The following is a 23,593-nucleotide window of genomic DNA, read 5'->3' on the forward strand; positions in this document are numbered from 1 at the left end:
TATTTTGGCATCGAACTGTCCTACGTGTTAACATGAATAATGATCAATAAAGTTCCTTTTTATTCCTAATACTTTTCTTTATCTCCAAAATAGGTGTGGTTTCTCCTCGAAAACAACGGTGGGGTGACGCTTGTCTATTTAAAAAATAAACAACGAGTTATTGGCCCCGGCAGGTCTCTGCCTACCTTATGTTGTTCTCCGCGACTGCCCGAACACAATATTATAATAATAATTTGGATAAAGGTAATAATAACGATAATAAAAATAATAATAAAAAACCTGAAACATACATATATATACATATAAACGCGTTTATATATATATGTATAAATAGTATATGTGAGTGTGTGTACCTATATGTATTGCAAGCCTCCGGATATTATTATCCGTCAATAATTATTATTTGGAGAATGGAATACACTTAATAATAAAAAAAATTACCGTAACGTAATGTCCAATAATATTGCTTTTATTTTATTTTTAATAATACATAATGGCACCAACCGTCGTCGTCTGCAGCTATGCGTAGTCAAGATGGCCATTTCTGATAATATTCAACTGGTATTATACGCTGTGCATTTCATTGTATAATTATTATTATACGCGTACATCATTATTTATATATTATAATATACACATTTATAATGTAATATTATGTAGGTACGTCGTGTGCACAGGACTTGTTAAATACATGTACGTATATAATACATAATATACATATATACGCACAACATCGCCCGACTGCAATATATCACTGCAGTGTTTGTACTCGGTGCACTCACACTGACTTTTTGTGCACTTATACTTACGTTCGTATCCAAATATTACATTACATTTTAAATAGCGTTGTTAGAATACACGCGTATAATAGGAGCCGCGTGTCTAAAGGAACAACAAAGAAAAAACACCTCATTTTTCATATAAGTATTGTGCACATTTAATGAATTTTGGCGAACAATAGTTTCATTAAAATTACATAAATATATTCGCTTAAAAGTAGAAATTATTGTTAATTAATGTTTTTTTTTTAATTTTTTTTTTTTTTTTTGTTTTTAATGTACACACACGTTGGGCGATATATCAATATTATAGTTTAATAAATAATATAGCCTAGTCAATGATAATATAATATAATGATATTATAGAACTATGTAATCGTATATAATATTTATAATAATAATTTACAGAAAAAAAGAAATACATAATATACTGTATTATTGTGTATATATATATATATATATATATATATATATTATACTGGCTAAATCTTTATTAGTACATTATAATGCTTTTTTTTTAAGTTTTAATTTTTTCTTCTTTGGTTTTATCTACAACCGTATTACACGTAATAATACTAATAATTATAATTATAATAATATGTTTAATATCTATACACATAATAATTATATGTATATAAATTATTTAATATTATATAAAAAGTAATTAATAAATTAATAAAATTACGCCGATACACAATACATATATATATATTAAAATTATTATACTTCTATACAAAATGCGAAAAAACGCGTGGGCGTCCCTCACACAACATTATACATACATATAATATATATTTAAATATTGATATTACTGTAACTTTAAATATCGATTCGAATATTTAGGCGGTACATAATATATTATACATACATATTATTATCATGACGTATGGTCACGAGAAAGTATCGTTTTTAGTTTAACAAAAAAAAAATATATGTATATATATATATATATACCAAAAGAAGGAACTACTTATAATAATTATATTATATTTATACAATTTTGGACGTATAACCGTGTTATAATGCAATAATATTTTTTTCCTGGTGGGGAGACACGAGACATTTACATTAATTAAAGTCAATATATAATGTTTACCAAACGACACACGCTTGATCCGTATAGATATTTATACAGTATTTTTAATTACAATTTTTTTTTTTCTAAAAATCAGTCGGTAAATTTTATTTAGTTATAATAATGGAATCAATAAATAATATATACTATTATATATATATATATATATATATATATACACATACATATACATATATATATTATATTATAATTTATACAGACTCGTCGGGTCCGACCAAGGCGAAGTTTCCCGCCTAGTTCGTGCAACATTACATAATACAATATGTCATTTTTACGTCATGATTTTTGAGATCGCATGATATTACAAACACTTTTCGTACTGTCTACACAATGGTCGATACAAACATCGGCAGCAATGTGTAATACAACACGCAATATGCGTTTGTTCTTCGCGAAACACTATACAATATAACGATACATCTAAATAATATTTTAATAGTTAATATTACTATAATAATAATACATGATACATATACATAATAATATAATATGATGCATTTGAAATGCATGCATAAAAGCCCATAATAAAGTCACATACGTAAATGCATACAAAAGAAAAAAAATGCCGACATACTTAATAATCTTATTATAATATAAATATAATAATATGATGTATATAATATGATACAAAACGAGAAAATCTTCACTAATATTGTTTAAGTACAATTTAAATATTATTTAAAATTTTTAAACTATGTTCCGCAATTATGTTGCCGTGCTGAACAATACGGAATTATTGAAAAACTTTGCCCTGTTGTCTGAAAAAACAAAAATAAATAAGATAATAATACAAAATCCGTCGGTTAACTTAATATCCTATGTATATATATAATATAGTAGTCGAATTCACTTCGAATTAGGATCGACGTCGATGCGACAGCGTTATACGCGCGCGTGTACGAGGGAATATTCTACGATATTATACCCACACGCTCACATATAGAGGTCTGCGCACGTGTGTGTATGTGGTGTGTGTGTGTGTACGTTAGTGTATATATATTTTAATATGGTACGACTCGATTGCTGTCGGAAACAGAAGGAAACTCGCCTTTCTCCGGGGTCTCGGCGGCGGCGGCGGCGTTTCCCCGGAGCTTTATGATTGATTGTTTTCCGAGCAAAATATTATATAGTTGCTCGACACACGACTGTTGTACACATATACACGCGGTTTACGAGAGCGGTGCGGAAAGGGTGGCGATCGCGCCGTCTTCGGCGGTGGTAGAGGTGGCGGTAGGTGGCAATGGTGGGCGCGAGGGTGAAGGGACAGTCGTGGAAAATTGATATTCAACACGCCGCCACCGCCGTGGCCGACGCGTGTACCGACGTTATTAAAGCGACAGCGGATATCGTCGTCCAACTTTCATTATTATAATATAAGAAAAACTGGTAGAGTGGGCGGTTTGTGAGGGTTGAATCGAAAACGGAAAGTTTCAAAATTAGAAAACAACATTATTATTGTACCTATAACATATTATATATATATTAGCAACCACGTCATACTGAAGGGTGCGCGCTACTGCTGCTGCGCTGCACACTTCCGGCAATTAAAAACCAAAGAGATTATTTCAAATTGATAGGTATCGTGATATATACGTTTTCGAAATAAAAAAAACCGAGTATTTCCTTCGTTGTTTGCAAGCTGTTTTCTTTAAATTTTCCTACCCAATTCTGACACGCGTCCATAAATCTATTATATTAGATTTTGTTATAATATTATACACTGCGCTCAAATGCTTCACCGGACGTAGACATATACATCATAACTTATCCATATAGATATATAAATATCATGTACGTAAATTTAGGACGTACCTGGAACGGGTGATTTGATGTCTCTGTCCGAGTGTTGGCTCTGTTGTTGATTCTGTTGGGCAGACTGTTGCTGCCTGGCTTTTCGTTCCAGATCGAGCTCCTGCGCAAACGTTTCTGCGAATAATAATAAAAATAAAAATAAATGGTAAAAAATGCTCATTGTGTTGTACGCATATATAGTTTCCCTTTATTACTGCGTGTGCGTGCGGCGGAGAGGGCTGTTGTTGGCTAATCGAATAGCCGCGCGAGGCAAATGTCATTGTCGGCGGCGGCAAAAAGGGCGATCGGGGGTGGCGGATGGGTATGGGGCGAGGAACCCGAGAAGTGCTTACACACGATATATATATACGAGCAAGGAGAGAGAGGCGCCTCCAGGCGTATCGTCTTATGCAAAACGCATCTATGCATTTATAATACGTTTCATAATACGAATTTGCCCGGAAAACGTTTATAATATATACGCCGCGCGCATAAATCGGCTCTTCCTCGGCACGATCCCGTCACCCTCAGTCTCTCACACTCTCTCCGGAGGCCTTTTTTTTGTCCCGTTCTCACGACGGTCCCATTAACCCGTACATATAAAGTATACCGTATATATGCATACATACATATATATAGCACGTTTATTATTGTTATTGCATTTCACTGTGTGCGGCGGTGCAATATGCATATATGTATGTACGCGCAAATCAAAACCACCCCCGGGGGCAAAAGCGTTAGAGACGGTTAGACGCCCGAATCATTGTTGCCGACAACGGATTCAAATCACCGGATGTACCACGCCAAGAACAGTGAAAACCCGTAATATCATAATATTTTGATATCTTAATATTAATAATAATGGCAACGACGATATTTTAACGGGACGTCTTGGTCGCGCCGAGGGCGGAAAACCTCTCAGATGTCGTCATACCACGCCACTCGATTGCCCGCCACTAATTATTATTACTTGTACGATTCTATGTGAGCCGATATCAGTATCGTGTTAATTACAAGTGTATGATACATAGGTATATATACATGCGATGACGAGCGTATAGCGCGGATATCAATGTGCCATTAACACGTGCGCGTGCATATATATATATATATATATGTGTATAGGTAGTAGTAATCCGAGCTTAATAAATGCGCGGAGAGGGTTACACACACGAACATTCGTCAAATTAGAGAAACCGACCGCCGAACGAGTATACAACCGGAAAATTAATATCTCGACGGCGGTATAATCCTATTTCGTTGACTTGTAATTACGCGCGCGCGCCCCGAAATATTTGTATATGTGTGTACATAGATAGATGTTTATTATGTAGAGATGCACATCATGCTTATTATTACTATTATTATTTCCACCGCGGTCAACCAGATCATTTTACCTATATATAATAATATAAAGGCGGAGACGGGTAAATAATAAAGGGTTCGCCGTTGGTCTTATATGCGCGGTATAGTATTGGCTTCGGAAAACTTGAAAACAAAGAAAACCATCCCCCGGACGCCGGAAGAACGGACGTCGTAATATTACGAGTGGGCAGCAGCGCGGGCACATCCTCCCAAGTTTTCGCTTTAATTATGGATCACCATCATACCACATGTATATATTATATGTATGTATATGTGTGTGTGTGTGTGTGTGCGCGCGCACGTTGTTTTAAGAAAGTTTGACGGACAAAGGTCGTCGTCGCGTATGCGTTTCTCTTGTACTCGCGTTTCTATACATATTAATATTAAATACGCGGTACCACCGGATGTTAATCCGCTTAGATAATAAGCGAAAGGGTTGTTATATACACACACATATATATATAATGGTTATATGCTCTATTTTCTTACATAGACGGTGAGGCACCTTAACCCGAAATTTTACTGCCGTCTTCTCGTGCACTACTTTGATACGGGGCTATTCGCGTTATAACTTATAACCACCCGACCTGTTTCGTTCCACCCTCTGTCATCTATTTCTCTCGCTGTGGTTTTTCTACCCGTCGGCTTTGGCGCACGATTAACCGCAGATTTGCATATTATACATATACAGAAGACATGCAGTTTCTGACTCCTATTGCCATTCGTATTTTGCGCGCGTCAGGCAATACGCGTGTATTGTGTATAAATCGAACAAAAAAAAAATCGACAACGACAGCGAAAAACACACTCTCGAAAATAAGGGTTCGACCGCGTAATCCGACATTCGGCAAACACACCGCCGTCGCCGTGTGTTTTAACGTGGCGGCAACGAGAATTTGAATGAAAATAAAACTTGTTACGCAGCACTCGAAAATATTGTGTAAGGGGTAGTGGAGGATTGTGAGAAGGCGGGTGGCGAAAGAAAAAAAAGGAAAAACAGGGATGCGCACGACGAGAAACGAGAAAAAGGGTGCATTTGAATATCCAATAATAAAAAAAATAAACGTTTCCGAAGATGGATATTTTTTTTGAAATTACTTTCATTTTTTCCCGCGTCCGGACGAACGGTTTCCAATTTTGGAATGTACATATACATTATATTATATTATATTATATATTTGAAAATAGAATATAACAGTTGCCTTGTTTCCCCACCCCGTAACCGTCGTACTGCAATAGTTTACTTAAAAAACTTCACTATACCTACAACTATATACATATATATGTATATATAATTTACTTGGACTAGCAGAACTATACATGCCTATATACTATACATATATATGTATAGGTACAGTATATTATATAGCACTACGCAACGCGTATAAGCTAACAGGCCAAATAAAGATGACCCCTTTTTGTTTCTCTTTTTTCTTTTTTTTTTGCATTTTTTTGCATTGTGTACACACGACCGAAGCACAATTTTTTTAACAACCAAATAATGGGGTTTGTGTTCCACCAGGTATATGATGATAAATCGTCGCGTTCATCGGACAGCTTAAATCCGCGGGAGCGATATACTCTTCCGGGCGTTAACGAATCGAAAAAAAAAATTGCAAATCCAACGCACGCGTACGCCAACACATATAATATCTGTCCACACCGTGTGTGGAAAAAATTAAATCCACAAATTAAAAACGTACGGTCCAATAACTAATTCAATTATACTTTAATGAGCTTTTCGGGGGAAAAAATACATATTAATATACATGAAACGAAAAATTAAAAATACCCAATATTGTCGAAAACTCGAAAAACGCAACGATTTTAAACCGTATTATGTATATATAATATTTATATATACACCTGTTTAATACATATAATATCATAACATACGGGCTCGCTTCCCCCTTCACCGCGGCCGAAGCATTGAGCGTTAAGATATTGTGTGTGGGAATACTGCACCACTGTCCGACGCAATTGACCGGTTAATAGTTTTTTTCCCATCGGTGAGGTACACACACATACGCGCGTACACATTTGAAATCGATTACAATACAAAAATAATAATATTCTATCGTGCGCACGATTTGTTTGACGTGAGTTTTTCGACAATAACGCACACACCGCGAGTATACGCACAGGACAATGCAACGATTGCCATCAGCAGACGACATGTACACACACACACACACACATAGATGTATATATAGTTATCGTCGAGTCCGTAACGATTGTCCACCTCGAAAAATTACTATACACAATAATAATAATATATTGCGTATCGAATTCCCGTCAATTTTCCTCGACTATTTGGTATGGTCAATGGTAGGACTAGGTATCACGGATAGTGTACGTCGCACAATAAGCGCACGTCAAACATGTATATTACATATATATTTATATATATTATATACTCAGTAGAATTCTATCAATACGTCTCCGTCGTAGTCGTCCTAGTCGTCCTCGTCGCGTTATATTATCATTATTCGTTATTATTATTATTATTATTATTATATTTGTACGCAATCTGAAGCCGATTTAAATTCGTAACGCGTGTAACTGTAAAATGAACGTCCGAATACCGAAAAATCGCGTTTATGTGTACACCACGTATTATAATATTCCATATGTATAATATATAGGTACATTATTATTTATATGCGCGTAATGCGTATTATTATTATTATTATCATCATCGCGCAGACCCGATCGACGCAGTTTTCACACGACCGAAATATGTAGGTAGATACACACACGATGATAATAATAATAATAAAATATATTATGGTAGTTGGCAGACGCAGAAGCCGCCGTCGTCACCGGTGACATTACACTGCAGTAATAATATTGTGCTGCTGCGGATCAAAGTCTTTCTGAGTTATTTTTTTCATTTTTTTTTTTTTTTACCTCCAGAATTGGTATTCCAAAATACGCGGGTAATACAAAGTATATATAATATAATAGCACAAATTCTCGTATACTTCCAAGACTTGGACAGATTTCGCAGTACGCTCTTTTTCATTATTTTTATTTAATATTTTTGGTTTTGCGAAGGTCTTTTCGAAAAAACTATTACATACCGAAGGGTTATAGCATTGATACACCGGAAATATGTTATTATTGATATAATCGTATATTATTATGTCCCATCACGCGAGTACGACGAGGAATTCTAGCGATTCTGTGCTCCGTAAAAGCGATTTAGCAAAATTACAACGTAACATCGTACGAAGTTGGGATATCGCTCACTGCAGTGTTATGTTACTGCATGACGTTACTCTAACGATTACGCGATGTCAATCGCGTCGTTTCGAATATCTTGAAAAATATATAAATTCGCTGTTAGTTAAAAGTGAAAACATAAAAACAAGAGACGGCACATATTATTATTATTATATGCATCTACTCAACAGTGTTCGAAATTGGATTTTTATGCACGCTCTACCACGCCGTTTCAATATCATTTTCATTAGGAAACGGCTTTGTGCCGTGTGTAAGTAAACTGCAGTATAAATCTCGTTTTCCCATATACCGTTGAATACAGCAGAAGCAGCAGTTCATGTGTCAAGACGAAATTAAATTGTAATTCGGTGCCGAGAAAATTGCCGTAATAACGCCCAGGGCGGAGGAATATTAAATCGACGAAGGAGAGTCGGCACAAAAATATACGCCCGCGGGGTAGGGAGTGCGGAGATATCATGTAAAAAAAAAATAAAAATAAAATAATCGCTTCTTGCCAAAACGGCTCAACCGTGAAATTGAATAAATAACGTGAGCTTTTTTTTCTGCCACCGCCGCCGCCGTTCTCTCCCGCGACCTTTTGTCACGATGTGTTTAAAAAAAGATTATCTTTTTTGTCCTTCTTACCGCGCCACCCCGCCTGTCGGCGTTATTTCTTTTTATTCCTCTGCCACTTAAGCGGATTTCGTGTCAGCGGCGTTTTCTGAGTACAAACGCAAAAACAACAAGCGCAGAAAGTCTTTGAAAACCGTATACGCATATTATAATAATACATACATATTAGGTACAAATAATATAGCGCTTCACTGCACCGCCGTCGTGTAAGTACCTATGTATATATGTTGGCACGCAATCGCGGACGACTACGAATGCGGTAAAATATTAGAATAATAATATGTAACAGTAATAATAATAATATCCTCGGCGGACCGATTTTCTGGGTAATCGCAGTTTTACTTTACGTGCTATACGATTTCGTTTATATTTTAGTAGGGTCGGTGTATTATTTTTAGTCGTATTTTTTATTACTCTCTGTGCGCCGCGTTCAACTAGCCGCCACCCTTTGTTTTATTTACATTTGCGTTTTATTTTTCATTTTACACGTCCGGAAAACGATTGTTTGCGAGCGTCAGTGTCGAGTGTGTGTACAACTTCCCGGTGCATGTCAGGTCCCGTTAGGTTTTAAAAATGCATAGTTTTCGGTTAATAATTCGCAGTGAATGCTTGATTTTACGAGTGTACAAAAGGGTTTACACAACGCACTCTACGTATATATATATATATGTATGTATGCGCGCATGTGTGTGTTTGTGTGTGTGTGTGTGTGTGTGTGTGTGTACGTTGTCGTCGTCACCGTCGTAGTCGTCGCCGACGTCAAGAGATGGGGCGGAAAAAAAAATAAAAAAAGCCGTATAATAATATACGCGTTGCAGCTATATTATATATTATTATGTATACTACTCCAGGGCAGGCTCGGCGTGGCGGGGTCGGAGGACGGACGGCAAAGGGTCAATTGCGGCGGTGGCACATAACGTTTGCACGGCTGAGGGTTAACCTCGGTGTTTATTGCAAATGGAATTTCTGAGCAGCAGCGCGGGGTAGACGTCATACGCACACGAGTGTATGAAGTTATTCTCATTACAAACCGACACACTCGCATAACGCAGGCAGTTTTAAATAATACTCTGCTCGAGTCACTGTATGTATATGCATATTTGTATATAACAAACTACCACCCTCGGTCGGGAAACACGCGTACGATTATGCCACACATACACGATTCATGAATACGTAACTAGTGCGTGGGTGAGATGCGAATTTAAAAATAAAAGAAAATCTCCGACTAATCACTGTTTATGTTTGCTTTACGCCAGAGACAATTTTCCCGCGTGGCGCAATATTGTTACGTATAACGCTGTATGCATATTGTATGTATTTTTTTAAATATATATACACACCTACACGTGTATGGGTATGAGCCACTGCAGGTACATGCATGTGCAAACATTATATGAGTTCAATCAGTGGTAGCAGCAGGTTTTTAGACAATCGTTTCGTGGCCAGAATTGCTTACGGGTATAATAATATGGACCAGAGGCCTGTATTTTTAAAGTATTATTATATTGTAATTGAAGATAAAAGTTATGGGTAGTTATATTTTATAAGCTTGCACATTGTACTATGTAAGAATTATATTTGATTATAATATTACAATATTATGTGAATACTTATGAGCGTATAATTGGATTATAATACACGCGATCAGTGGTCTACAACTAATCGTTTTTATTGATCATTTTATTTGAAATACATTAATAATAATGTGATATAAAATTTAGCAGATTATTTATATACGTATAGAATATATTGGTAGCGAAATCTCTTAAACGCATTATAATATAGCAATGTAGCCTGGGTAATGCTGTTGACGTTAAAAATATGAAATTCACTTCGAAGACTGAAAGAGTTTGCCCCGCCACTGGTCACTATAATATTATTATGTACGGAATACACGGATGTAGATGCGTCACGCAGTGCAAGTTACTGCCGTCGTAAATAAACATTACTTAATAAATAATAAAATTATAGTGTTGCATTATCTTACCGGAATAGTTTTGCCAGAATGCGGCAGCCCCGGACGAGCTCATCAGATCCAGTCCCGAATAGTTCCATTGCTTGTCATTGGATGTCTCCGAACCCCGTTGTACTTGTCCCGAAGAATAGTTTTGCGGACTCTGTGACTGCTCTGACCTTTCCCTCGGCTTTTCGTTGTTATTCTCTGAAAGAAAAAAAGGCATTCATTTATTGATACGAACATTGAACATCATTGATTGACGCTGCTACTGTCGATGCAGTACAGAAATAATGTACGTCAAATTTACTAGTACAATTTTTCAATGAATATAGTCTTATCAGATCCTACAATGGGTAATATTAAATTTTACATCAAATGCCGCGTACTTAAATATTCACAAATTTTTCGTGTTTTACATAAAAACTTATTTTAAATGTTGTATTATTTTTTTTACTTATAAACATAATCGACAAACACAGGAAAACTAACTCTTCCGTTTTATATATTATTAATAACCCACGTAATGCGGAAACAAAATAATTTAGATAGAAATCTATAATCTCTTAAACGATGATATTATTCTATTTTAGATATCATGCAATACAATTATTTATCCAATTATTGGAGTTGTAGTCTAATTATTCTGAGATTCGATGAATGTCCCCGATATTATTTACATGATTATTGAATTGTCGCGGAATCATAAGAATATTTTAACTTTACATGGAACAAAACAACGGAACAACGTCTCGAAGTCGGTTCGACAACATGTTTAGGTATGGAAATAATAGCTGTGATTGAACATTTGTACATTATTCGCAGCATATTAATATAACGACCGTCCTAGTCCGATAAGTACGCACCTGTTAGTACACGGAGTGCGTCTGCTGGCGCACCAGCCGCTTTGATCATCTCTTCCAGTTGAGCCCTTCGCTTCAACTCTTGTTCCAGCTGATCCTGTACGCGTTTCCTGGCTTTTCTTTCTCTGCGCAGACGCTTTTGGTAAACGACTGAAACACAAGAAACACAATGATAATAAATAACAATAATCAATACACACAAAATATAATATTATCTGTCGGTTATTTTTTACATCACGACAGACGAATGTGCGTGTGTGTTCGTGCCGTACAATGTGTAGGTACATCTCGTAAATTAGGTTTCCGTTTATTATTTCGCAATCATATCCCGATTTTTGTGGTCCACTGGTCAACTATACGCTGGCGTGCAGTTAATCGAACCGGACAAACACAAATATTATACGATACGCGCGGTACCTACACCGAACACGTACACACACATACACAGCGTATGTATATATAGTTACTACTCCGCGAACTCCGACCACTATACCGTTCCCGTCTCTTTCGATTCAACAAACACAACGAAATCATATTTAATAAAAATATATTATAGAAAACACACACACATACACACATACAGACAAACGCATGTATATAATAAATAATATGTATGTATACATATTATTACGTATTACATATATTTTTTTCGCGCACCACCGACCGCACCCGGGTGGTGGTTTCATCAAAGAAATCGGAAAACAAGTCAGGCATCCTCTCCGCATCGTCCGAATGAACACACAAAAGGACTGTTTTATTCTTATATCTATATATCTATATTATGTATTATTATATTATGTATACGAATGCCCCTGCGGGCGCGCACTACAACGAACGACGACGGCGGACAATTTCGTTGTTTCCTGTAATTTTTTTTGATTTTTTTTATATTATTTTTTTTTCGTGTACACACGAATTAAACGACGGAAAAATATTTTTATGTTCGCTGTGTATAGCCACCGCAGCCGCGTATCATTGGTCGATGGGTGTATTCTGTGGGCAAGGCTGTGCCGCGCGGCACAGATCGAAGATTAATAAATAACAATAATAATAGACATTCGAACAATGACGGACCACCGGTTCTTTAATTAAGACCATCGGCTATATTGAACGTTTTCATTTTGAATATTATATATTCCATCGGTGTTAGTGTGTTCGACAACAAATCGGGTTTTTGTTTGCCCCTCCCGCGGTCGTCGACATCGTCTACGCACCTCTACCGACAAATGAGAAAAGATTCGTGTGGAATCTATACATCGATATGTTGGAATATCGATCGCATGGATCGCGCGCAGCACCTTAAACTCGTGAAAAAAACTTCCCCTTAATCAATCTGGACAAGAAAAAATAAAATAAAAAAAAACCGTTGTGGCGTTGGTGTTTAAAGTATATTTCCCTCCATTTAAAACCACAAAAGTGCATTAACGCGAAAAATAATCCAATCAAGAAATGGCGTTAATCGAAAACGAAGAGACAGTGTCTCCTTTTTATATTCCTGGTTCTTAAATAATTTTCATTTAAACTTCTAACAAGAGGGATGGATGGCGGCGATGAGGAGAAGACGATCCGAAGAGGAAAATTCAACAAGACGTTGCAGCGTTCTCGCATTTCCATTATAATTATTATTTCTCCGCAAAAGAATACAATTAAAACAGCCACCTCTGTCTCCTGAGACCCACGCGGTAATTGGACGACCTTAAATAGTGCATGCGGCGGAGTTTTTTGGCTTTGGAAACGTAATCCGTTTTCGGCGGGAGCGGTGATGTCGTTGATGTTGGCGTCCGCCTCGGACTTGCGCCACAAACCCTCTATATTTCTACAGACATTATCTCTTGCATACTGTACGGCACATTTAACAGAAGTTTTGTCGTTAGTAACGGATGACGGTGGGAGGGATGCTAAAATTACAGTCTATAATATACCAAAGTAATGAATATTACAAAGAAAAATAACGCGTCGGGATATTAAAAACAGATTTTCCTTCAAATAATTTATATAATATATATAGGTACTACACGCCGCGCCGCTGTTTTGACTTGCAAAAAACGAAAGAGGTTTTTACTCCAGTCCGCTCCGCCACCAGACACGAAATCGTATTAAGAGCTAATTTTTTCTCAGCAATTCCTTTACCCTTTTAACGTTGTATAAACGTATAAAAAAAAGAAACAGCTCGTCGCGATAAAAAAAAAGTAACAACTAACAACAACAACAACAACAACCCTTGCAACATTATTATTTCTTATTTTAGCTTTTAACCTTTTCTTTCAGGCGCAAAGCTTTTAACGTGCGCGCGGAATCGGCATGAATAATTTCGAGAGAAACGACGTTAATTTCCGACTGGAAAATACAATTATCGAGGCGCTTAACCGTAAATTATGCGACGAGTCTTTGTTTTTTTTTTACGACTTTTAACAGCGATAAAGTATGTATAATATAAGGAGAACAACACGAGTTTGTATATGTATATATACAGAACGCGCGGTTTGAATACGTATATGCACCCCACTCTGTAGCAAAACAGGGAATATAAAAATTATGAACATTAAAGTCAAAAATCGTAAACTCGTTTATCATATCTTGTGCACCAGCTTTTAACCCTACAGCCAGAACGCTTGCGAACAACTCGATCGAGCATAATATTAAACTCACCGGGCGAAACAGGATTGCGTTTGGCATAGTTATAATATTATAATATAATGTGGACAAATAAAATAACATAACTAGCCTACGTATGTAATGCAGCATTCTTACACAGGGCGAATGACTTTTAAGAAAAGATATTCATAATGTCAGTGGGTAAATTTTGTATTAAAAAAAATATTTTTTGTAATAAAAATTTTTTACCAACATGTAATTATAATAATATACCGCAGATTCTAATTGAATCAGACTTCAATTTAGGTAATTTTTAAAATCTTTGTCATTTGAAGTTTTATCACTTCGAGCTTCACTTTAGTGAACTAATGCTAGCGTTCAGCAATTTTGCATGTAATTCGAGCTATTTATTGCTTTTTTTACTTTATTTTTATGTAAATTATTCTTTAACTATTTGCTGTTAAAACTTAAATGCTAACCAGTAATAAAAACAAACAACTATTTATTCAGTACCTACGTTAAAAATTAAAATTGTCAAAGTGTTAAATTGAAAATAAATAATTTGCCGGCTTTAAAAATTGAAAATCACTATGAAAATAGTAAATCACAACAATTTATAGAGCTACTCGAATAAATCGAAACATTCGTGCTATGTTATATCGTAATAAATCGTCTTCGTCTAATAATTAGAAAATAAAATATAAAAAAAACACGTCATCGTTTACTAGCCATCTGTGTAAAGCCTCTTATTCTTTACAATAATAATACAAAATAACTATTATCATAATAATATGTATGAAATACGTACAATTTTCTACACAGTTTACGCGCGATATAGCAATGCACGACGTATAAAATAATATTACCTACGCGTTATAATATATACCACAGTACGCCGTACCAATAATAATATCTAATGCGTATATCATGTGAACGTGCGGTGCGCATCCAAAAGGGAAATCAAGTCTGAACCGATTAGGAGATAGAATGTGTGTGGGATGGTCGGCTTTGTTTTTTTTTTTTCAGAAAAAAAAAATTAAAATAAAAAAACAAATAAAACATAGCAATAGTGTCCACTACACGAGGCGACCATATATTATAATACATATTAGCTCCCATGCCATCACTGTAGCTGCAGTGTATTTGTACAACGCTATAATGACGTATATTATGCATATTATTGCATCGCCTGTAGATGTATCGTATAATACCGGTCTGGAGCACGTGCAGGACGACAAATATATACACAATATATCAGAGCCGATGTTCCGTTTTCGAATGCACCGCACCGGAATAGACGAGTCCAACTGCAGTGGTGTAACTCAATATCCGGCGGCCAGCGGACCGTACGTACCGTACGCGTTACCCGCATTAACCCGTGACAACTCGCATTTGCGTTTATCTCGTGGACAATGGAACGCTGGTACGTGAGGGAGCGGGTGACGTGGATAAAAATAAAACGCGTATATACATATTATTTATATTGTACATTTATATACTGCTGTAGAAGATAGGGAGAACGCGCGCACACATCCGCGATCCGCTGCACCCATCACACGATTTTTATATATATAATCTGCCCGTGTGTGTTATGTAGGGCGCGAAATCATATTTACTCGCGTGCTTACGTTTAATGTGCGCAAAAAAATCGTAGAGTCGGTGGCGGGAGGTGAAAATGATTTTTCCAGTCGTTTTGTCATTTGATAAAGAAATTGCATTTGGATACTGTATACACATAAAACGTCGTAGTCGGGGGAACAATGGCGGCGGGAAAAAGTCAATTTTTCCACTCGTCGGATACACAACGGTATATATTTCTATATATATACGATTTTCGTGTCATTTACTTTTATGTGCGACGGTGGTCTTATCACACCGCGACCCCTAGAATAATATTATAACAGGGTAATAATAATTCAGTCGCGCGCGCGCGCACGCCCGTTCTCAATATTATATACACTATATAATACGCCATATTGCACGAAAGCTTATCATACACACATACATATATATATATAATATATAATACGCATATAAAACGAAGCGCTAGGATTATATTCAATAAATTCAACGCGTTTCACGTGTGTTTATATTCGCATTTATATATATACGTGTATTTATATTGTCATATTGATATACTGTAATAACGTATGGTCGTATAAGTATAGAGAGTGAGCGGGTACGTGAGCTCGCTGTGTCGACCCTACTATATTATACTCGTTATCGATTTTCGTCAAACACCGATCATCCCCTCGCAGTGTCGAAGATTTAACGTACCCTCGCAGCGGACGGGTTGGCAAAAGGTGGTTAAGAAAACGGCAAGTTTTGTCTCGAAATCATATTAAAACATTTCGGCTTAAAAACTCTTCGTTTATATATATATGTGTGTGTGTGTGTGCGAGTGTGTGTACGTCTTGAGGCGCACTCCAAAATTCCTCTCTTCTTTCGCGCAACAGCCCGTCCAGAAAAGTTATACGAATTTGCGTCCTTTGTGTTTACGCTTTGCTAAGCTGGTAAAAGGGGTGCGCCACCGCCGCTCCTACTCGTTCTTCCCACACCCGCGGGCCACGACGGTGGTTGTTTTAAGTGAATTTTAAATGACAACACCGTCATCGGGCTTTATATAATTTGCGTTTAACACGACCTATTAGACTGCGGGAGACTGTAGCGCGGCGGAGTATTTGCGCGCGTGGGTGTGTTCTTTGGCTGTCTAAAACCGTCATCGCCACCTTTTTCATTTTTTATTTCCACGCTAGAACGAAACTCTCTTGCGGATTGATCTGCGAAACTTTTGTCTCGATTAACGAAACGAATATTGAAAAATTACTAGCGTCGTTACGATAGAAGAAAATGCAATGGTCGTCGTCACACAGAGAGCATTTCGCTGCATAACACTATATATGATATAATATAGACAGCATATTGTTTTTTTTCCTAAGGCACATCACGGGGGAGATCTGAATCACAGAGACGCGAGTATACACGCGCACACGCATATTATTATATAAGTACCCGACTCTGGCAGTAGAAGCCTGCACATTAATACAGATCCATAGGTTATTATAATAATAATATAATTATTACGAAAGACACGTGTACCGCTGTACCGCAGCCCCACACGACAACGACTACGGTTTGACCGGATACTCGGTCCCATATGGCCTTAAAACGATCGAAAGAAAATGCACCGGTGTATGGACGGCGGGGTGGGTGCAGAGGCAATTATGACTGAGAAAGGGTCGTTGTCGTCGTAGTCGCGGTCGTTCCTTATCGCTTCACGCCGCCGCACGGACGACCATCTCGTGGCACGTATTAATATTAATATTGGGTAATCGAGGAGGAAACTCGGAAACCGCAGTTAAGCTCGCCGTGTACATACGTCCGCCGCCCACCAAGTAATTATCTCAACAAGGTGCTTTCGGACCATAAAAGGAGGAACAGGATCACCGCCCGGCCACATGTGTCGGCCGAGAGAAACGAAGTCACGATATAGCTACGTCGTAGTGTTTGTGTGATGTTATGCGTGTACGCGCAAAGCAAATCCCCGGACAACTTTAGGGACCTTATTGTAAATTCCTCGAGAAAACGGGCCGTTGAGCGGTCGTCCGTAGTGGGTGGTGGTAGTTAACCCCGCTCGTAGGAAACCTCGTAAAACGACGCATAATCTCATCCCGTCATGTATCTATTGTATATATATATATATATGATTGTATATAGTTGTACGTGTGGCCGCCGTCGTTGGCCTTTGAATTACGACTCGCCGTAACATAATATTACTCGGTCATCACCGGCGTCAACGTATATAATATGTACGTAAATTATGGTATGTGTGTGTACATACAGCGCGCCTAACCTATTTAAGCGTCCGCTCGACCGTTCCTAAGGGGAGACCCGACGGGAAATTGGAAACGTTACGTGTCAATTAAAAACGTGAACGCGCGCGCATATGTATGTGCAACTATTACAATAATAATATAACGTGCATACAGTAACGGACCTATTTAACGGTTGTTTTATAGTTGGAATCACGACACTTGGTCCAATAATAAAACGCCAATTCAATTTCCCTCGTTGAATTTAACGTCATCCGCCGCCGAGTTTTTATGTACCTTTCGACGCCGCCGCGGATCTCCCCGATCGTCAAAAATAACTACGTTTTAACGGTTCGATCGAACGACCGTACACTACAATTAAACATAATTACGCGTACACAAAACACAGCGCGTATGTGTCATCCCGGGTTTTGTTTTTTTGCGTCGTTCGATATATTTAATGTTTGGTGTGCACACACGATATAAAATTACAAATCGCTGGCAAGTGCGTAGTGTGTATGCGGATTTGAATCGGGAGAATTTTAATAACTGTTGAAAAAAACTAACGATTTGTGTGCATACGGTATCAGAAGTCTAATATATAGACTGTCTATATAATATTGTACACGGCATAGGTACGTCGTTTAGAGGAATGCTGTTATAAAGCCTAAGACATTAAATGAATTTGTGAGAAGACTTTTCTCTCGTTTCTCTTTCACACCGCCGTCACACACACAATTCAAATACTGCAGCTACCTACCACAATCAATATTACTCACGCGAACGCTCCGGGAGTCCAATAATATAATATTGCTGAACCGTCGCGTCGTCGTCGGCGGCGAAGGCGGTTTTTGGTCGTTAAAGTCACCAGTTCTGATGGTAAAAAGACGCGCGTTGACAAATGTGAAGATTCAGCCATATACACGTATATCGTACTGACGGCGTTTGCTTTTTGCGTTTCGTCGGCGATTTAATTGCGAAAACAAGCTACATAATATTTATACTCGTATATTTTATATTTTATGTCACCTGAGGCGCCCCGGTGGCGGTAATCTTACGAGTAGATGAGGGTACTCGACTATTGTATATTATGTATATATGTTATTACATAAATACTTTCGTTCCTTCACCCCCACTCCACCTATTTCTTGACCTCTCCACCATCACGTTCGTATCCAGTGCCTCGTCAAACGTCATCTCGTAGATCGTAAAAGTATACAAGTGCATACACAGTCGCTCGCTATTATACCAGTATATTAATAATAATAACGTGTACGGCCATGATATAAGCATTTCGCGGCCATACACTGTTGCGATGTATACAATATACAAGTATAATATTATAATATGTATTTTTACGACCGGATAATATATGATATATAATATCCATTTCGATATTTCTCGAGGTTCATCGTATCGTCTCTTCTGGTCATTCCACGCAATATTCGCATTCTTTGCTTTTTCACCGTAATTACGTAATATGCTTCGTAATTTATTGTAAAATACCGTCTGGGTCCGTCGATAAAAAAAATAAACACAAGAAAATAATAACCTCCGGTTATCCAGTATCATACACTTATCTATCAACCTCACAACATAACGCCACGATGTGCGTTCGACAACTAAAACGGTTAATAATATATATACGATGAGACGCCTATTATAATATAGCAACGAAACGCCATTTAATGATGTTCATATTATGACGATATTACTATAATAATATTTGTGTTGTGGACATTTTTCTAGTGCCTTCACCTGTATTACAGATACATAGGTAGGTTAGGTACTATAATATAGGTAATTTGGCGACTCTCAGTTCACTTTTCTACCACAGTCGGCGCGATGACCGCTAAAATATAACTACGCTTTGAGTCGTGGGCATCAATGATTTTTATTTTTCATCAGGTCAGGCGGTTAAAACAAGCGCGCAAACTTACAAACGCACATAAAATCAAGTCCACTCGACGAAATCGTTATAATATTATATTATATTATTATATGCACGTATATATATAGGTACACAAAGCCGACGCCGGTGCTCGGGTGCATATATAGGGGAATGCTTTGACGAACAAAACAATTCGGCAAACAACGTCTTATCACATATACACACAATGACTATATTATTATTACTAAATACTGATATATATATATGTATATTATGTACATCGCTTCCCTCGAGTTTCAGGAATTTGCGGGCCTCGAAACGCGCGTTCGAGCACAGCATGTCATACTATGATAATAATATGTAAGTACACATATTACCCACACATAAAATTTATCTGTCGTAATTCCATCGCATGCAAATAATATGTAGAGAGTGACGACAACGCTGACTGAGGTGGTGACGTTCCTGAGAGTGTATATGTAGACCACGTTCGTCGTTTACGCAATACAAGGGCCGCAAGACGTGATTTTGCTTTTAGGATTATAATTTAAAATTTATGACAACTCTGAGAACAATAATTGTTATAAAAAAATCCTAGTACTTAAGCAGTTGGAAAGTAAAAAATATTTACTCAAAGTTCCTGCTGAAGGATTTCGCTTTTCATAGTTTGCCGAGAATTTTTACACCTACATCAAATAGTATAAACGAATACTATTGTACCAATGGACGAGTTCATAAAAATAATGATTGCAAAAATATGAAAAAAAATCACGCAGACCTTGACAGCGTACAATGAATTTATAACCATCGGCAAGGCAATTCTTTATATTACTCGCTTAATGCACACAGTATACGAATGTGTACAATACGTCATTGTGAATAATTGACCATAATGATATTATTGTTGTGGATATTATGATTTAAGAATAACACGTTGACTAAAAGAGTTATACTGTATTATGTTATTAGTTATTTCCTATGCATGAAATACACATTACGGTTTACATTTTGAACTGGAAATTATTAAAAATCAAAAACGTTATTGAAATAATCAAAATCATACTAAAATACGCATTTTATAATAGACGACAAAATAAAAAATTGAAATTCTTTTTATTACAATTCTATATTATGCGGTAATGACGAAACGTAAAAAACTATATCATAATCCGCGGAGACGTATACGTGTAATAAACCATGGGAGATCAGCGAAATCCGGACAGTGACAAAATTTTGTATGACAGCGTTCTCTATACCCCTACCATCACCTTTACCAGTACAGTAGTATGCAATTGTTATTATAGCAAAGCATATATTTATCGTTAATAGCCGGTCGGCAGCACGCGCGCATAACACTTATTAAACGTATACAGTGGCTATAAATTGGCTGCTAAATTATATATATATATATATGCATGTGTGAGCGTGTAGGTGGCACACGGGACAATGATCGAGTCGAGAAGTCGACGACGGTCTCCGTGTGTGGCGAAACGCCGTCGCAAGACTGTGCCAACGGTCACCATCAAGGACACGCACACGGACGCGGGTACAACACGCCGTGGATATATATTATAATGTACGACACGTCAGTAAACCTGCCTACCGATAACGAGAACCGAGTTCACTTAGCGCGAGCGCTCCCTTATCTGGTTGTTTACATGACACGACGGCGTTTAATATAATTACAGAACCGACCGATTTCGACCATAGAGTAGAGGCACCTACATAACAGTTCAACATAGGCATAACGCGAGTATTCACTTAGCCGCTCGGCTCGCGTCCGATTATATATATCGTTGGGTTGCAATAATATTACACAAACACACACACACTCACACACACATATATATATATATATATATATTTATACAGTATAAATAACAGTATATACGTCTGTCCAAGTATCGTACACGCGCCGACAATTATTATTATTACTGTCGTTTCGTTTCGAATCGTAAAAGGAAAGAAAAAAAACCAAACCCAAGCAATAACGATTTATTTCCGAATCGCTCCCCACGCGACGCACACGCATGCACACGATGATGGGGCTGGAGCGTATGCGTCACGGAGATAAAAAAAACAAACTGAACTAGTGACTATAATAATACGCGCGCGCATGTGTGTGTATGTCTAAAGAGATTCACCGCAGATCGCGAGAATAAGGGTCGTAATCGTCGTTTGTGTGTCTGTGTGCAGTGTGCATATTATACAAATATGGTTATTCTAATCGAAGCTAGCGCACGCCTTGTGCAAATTATTCTAAGGTCATGGGGACGAGGCTTCGGCGAACCGGCGGACCGGAAACAGACCATTGTAGCGCTACATGAGCGTCTGAATGCACCATATATATATATATATATATTATAATATATTATAGTTTATAATAATATGCATCTCTGCAAGAATATACGAGATTGTTTTTAATTAGATGAACAATTTTTTGTGCAAAAAAGACTTCATGATAACGAATAGCGCTCTCCGGCAAAATCGATAATATTTCATTACCGACGTTAAAATATGACAAAAATATAATATTATAATGAGGTAACGAGGAAACAAATTGAATCGAAAGTGTGGTGCGTGCGCACGATGATAAAATAATATTATCAAACACTCGCACTTCGCAACCGTTCGATGTAACATCACGTGGGATGAGCTACCGGAATTTAATTATTTCATTTGCAGCGAACGGCGTCTTACCGGCGCGGAGATCGTAAAAACATCGCTGTGCATTTTTCGGGATGACAGACTTTACGACTGTATTGCTCCATGTTTTTCAATTATTCGGTGGCGTGTGGGGTGAGGGTCAGCAAAACATATTCGGACACAGAAATGAATTTTCTCGTGACCATTTGTACGGCGATATTTTCTTTTCTCTTTTTATGTTTTTACTGCGTAACATAAAAAAAAAACAATATTTCTTCTCGGTAATAACCGAAATACCTTTTTACTGTTATGTGCTTCGTAGCCGGAGGGACGCGCTGCAGCGAGCAAGGAATCCAATTTGTTCGTCGGCCATGGGGAAGAATATAATAATGAGTGGACCCTTCGAGAGTTTGTATACGCGAATTTTAATAGCGACAGATCAAAGGTAAACGGTTATATTCCCTGGGGATTGTCTTCATTCGGACAATTTACGTTATCTGGAACGTTCTTAAAAAAATACTATGTTTCCGTACACAAAGGGTTTTCACCCAAAGTTCACAATGGTGTTTAGAAACTTATTTATAATCATGTCAATAAAACTCGAAATTGCTAAACAGGTAAAATGTTTTTTAATAAAAAAATTTGCTTGCGCCAGATGGTATATTGGCAAGAAATATTTTCTGGCGAGTCCAACACTTAACTAAATCAAATTACATTTTATGACGAACAATCAATTGCTATTGTGTTACTGCACGTTAAAATGCTTTTGAGAAGCCTTTGGGTACGTATAATAGGCAAATAAATAACATATATTTGCACTGAACCGGCGAACGATAATTCTTTGGAAAGCTACCCTTAAAATCTTACCAAATGACACTTAAAATCCTGCGGCTAATAATTACTATACGTATGGACTATACGTACCTGCGAAGGTCGAGAA

At 37.2% G+C, this 23,593-nt stretch overlaps 1 protein-coding gene across 2 annotated transcripts in view; it reads right to left on the reverse strand.

The window, feature by feature from the left end:
- Positions 1-1,301: 1,301 nt before the first annotated feature.
- The window catches only part of LOC113556491 (dachshund homolog 2), a 120,375-nt gene continuing 98,083 nt past the window's right edge, over positions 1,302-23,593 (reverse strand). The window contains exons 9-12 of one of the 2 annotated variants that reach the window (XM_026961469.1): positions 11,713-11,859; positions 10,880-11,053; positions 3,688-3,801; positions 1,302-2,633 (exon numbers count right to left, since the gene is read on the reverse strand). In XM_026961469.1, the coding sequence (XP_026817270.1) occupies positions 2,581-2,633; positions 3,688-3,801; positions 10,880-11,053; positions 11,713-11,859 (488 nt within the window). In that variant the 3' untranslated portion in view covers positions 1,302-2,580. The remainder of the gene's footprint in view (positions 2,634-3,687; positions 3,802-10,879; positions 11,054-11,712; positions 11,860-23,593) is intronic. The other variant, XM_026961461.1, reaches the window with a different exon arrangement.

This window comes from Rhopalosiphum maidis, chromosome 1 (genome assembly GCF_003676215.2).
Source record: "Rhopalosiphum maidis isolate BTI-1 chromosome 1, ASM367621v3, whole genome shotgun sequence".
Lineage (NCBI taxonomy): Eukaryota > Metazoa > Arthropoda > Insecta > Hemiptera > Aphididae > Rhopalosiphum > Rhopalosiphum maidis.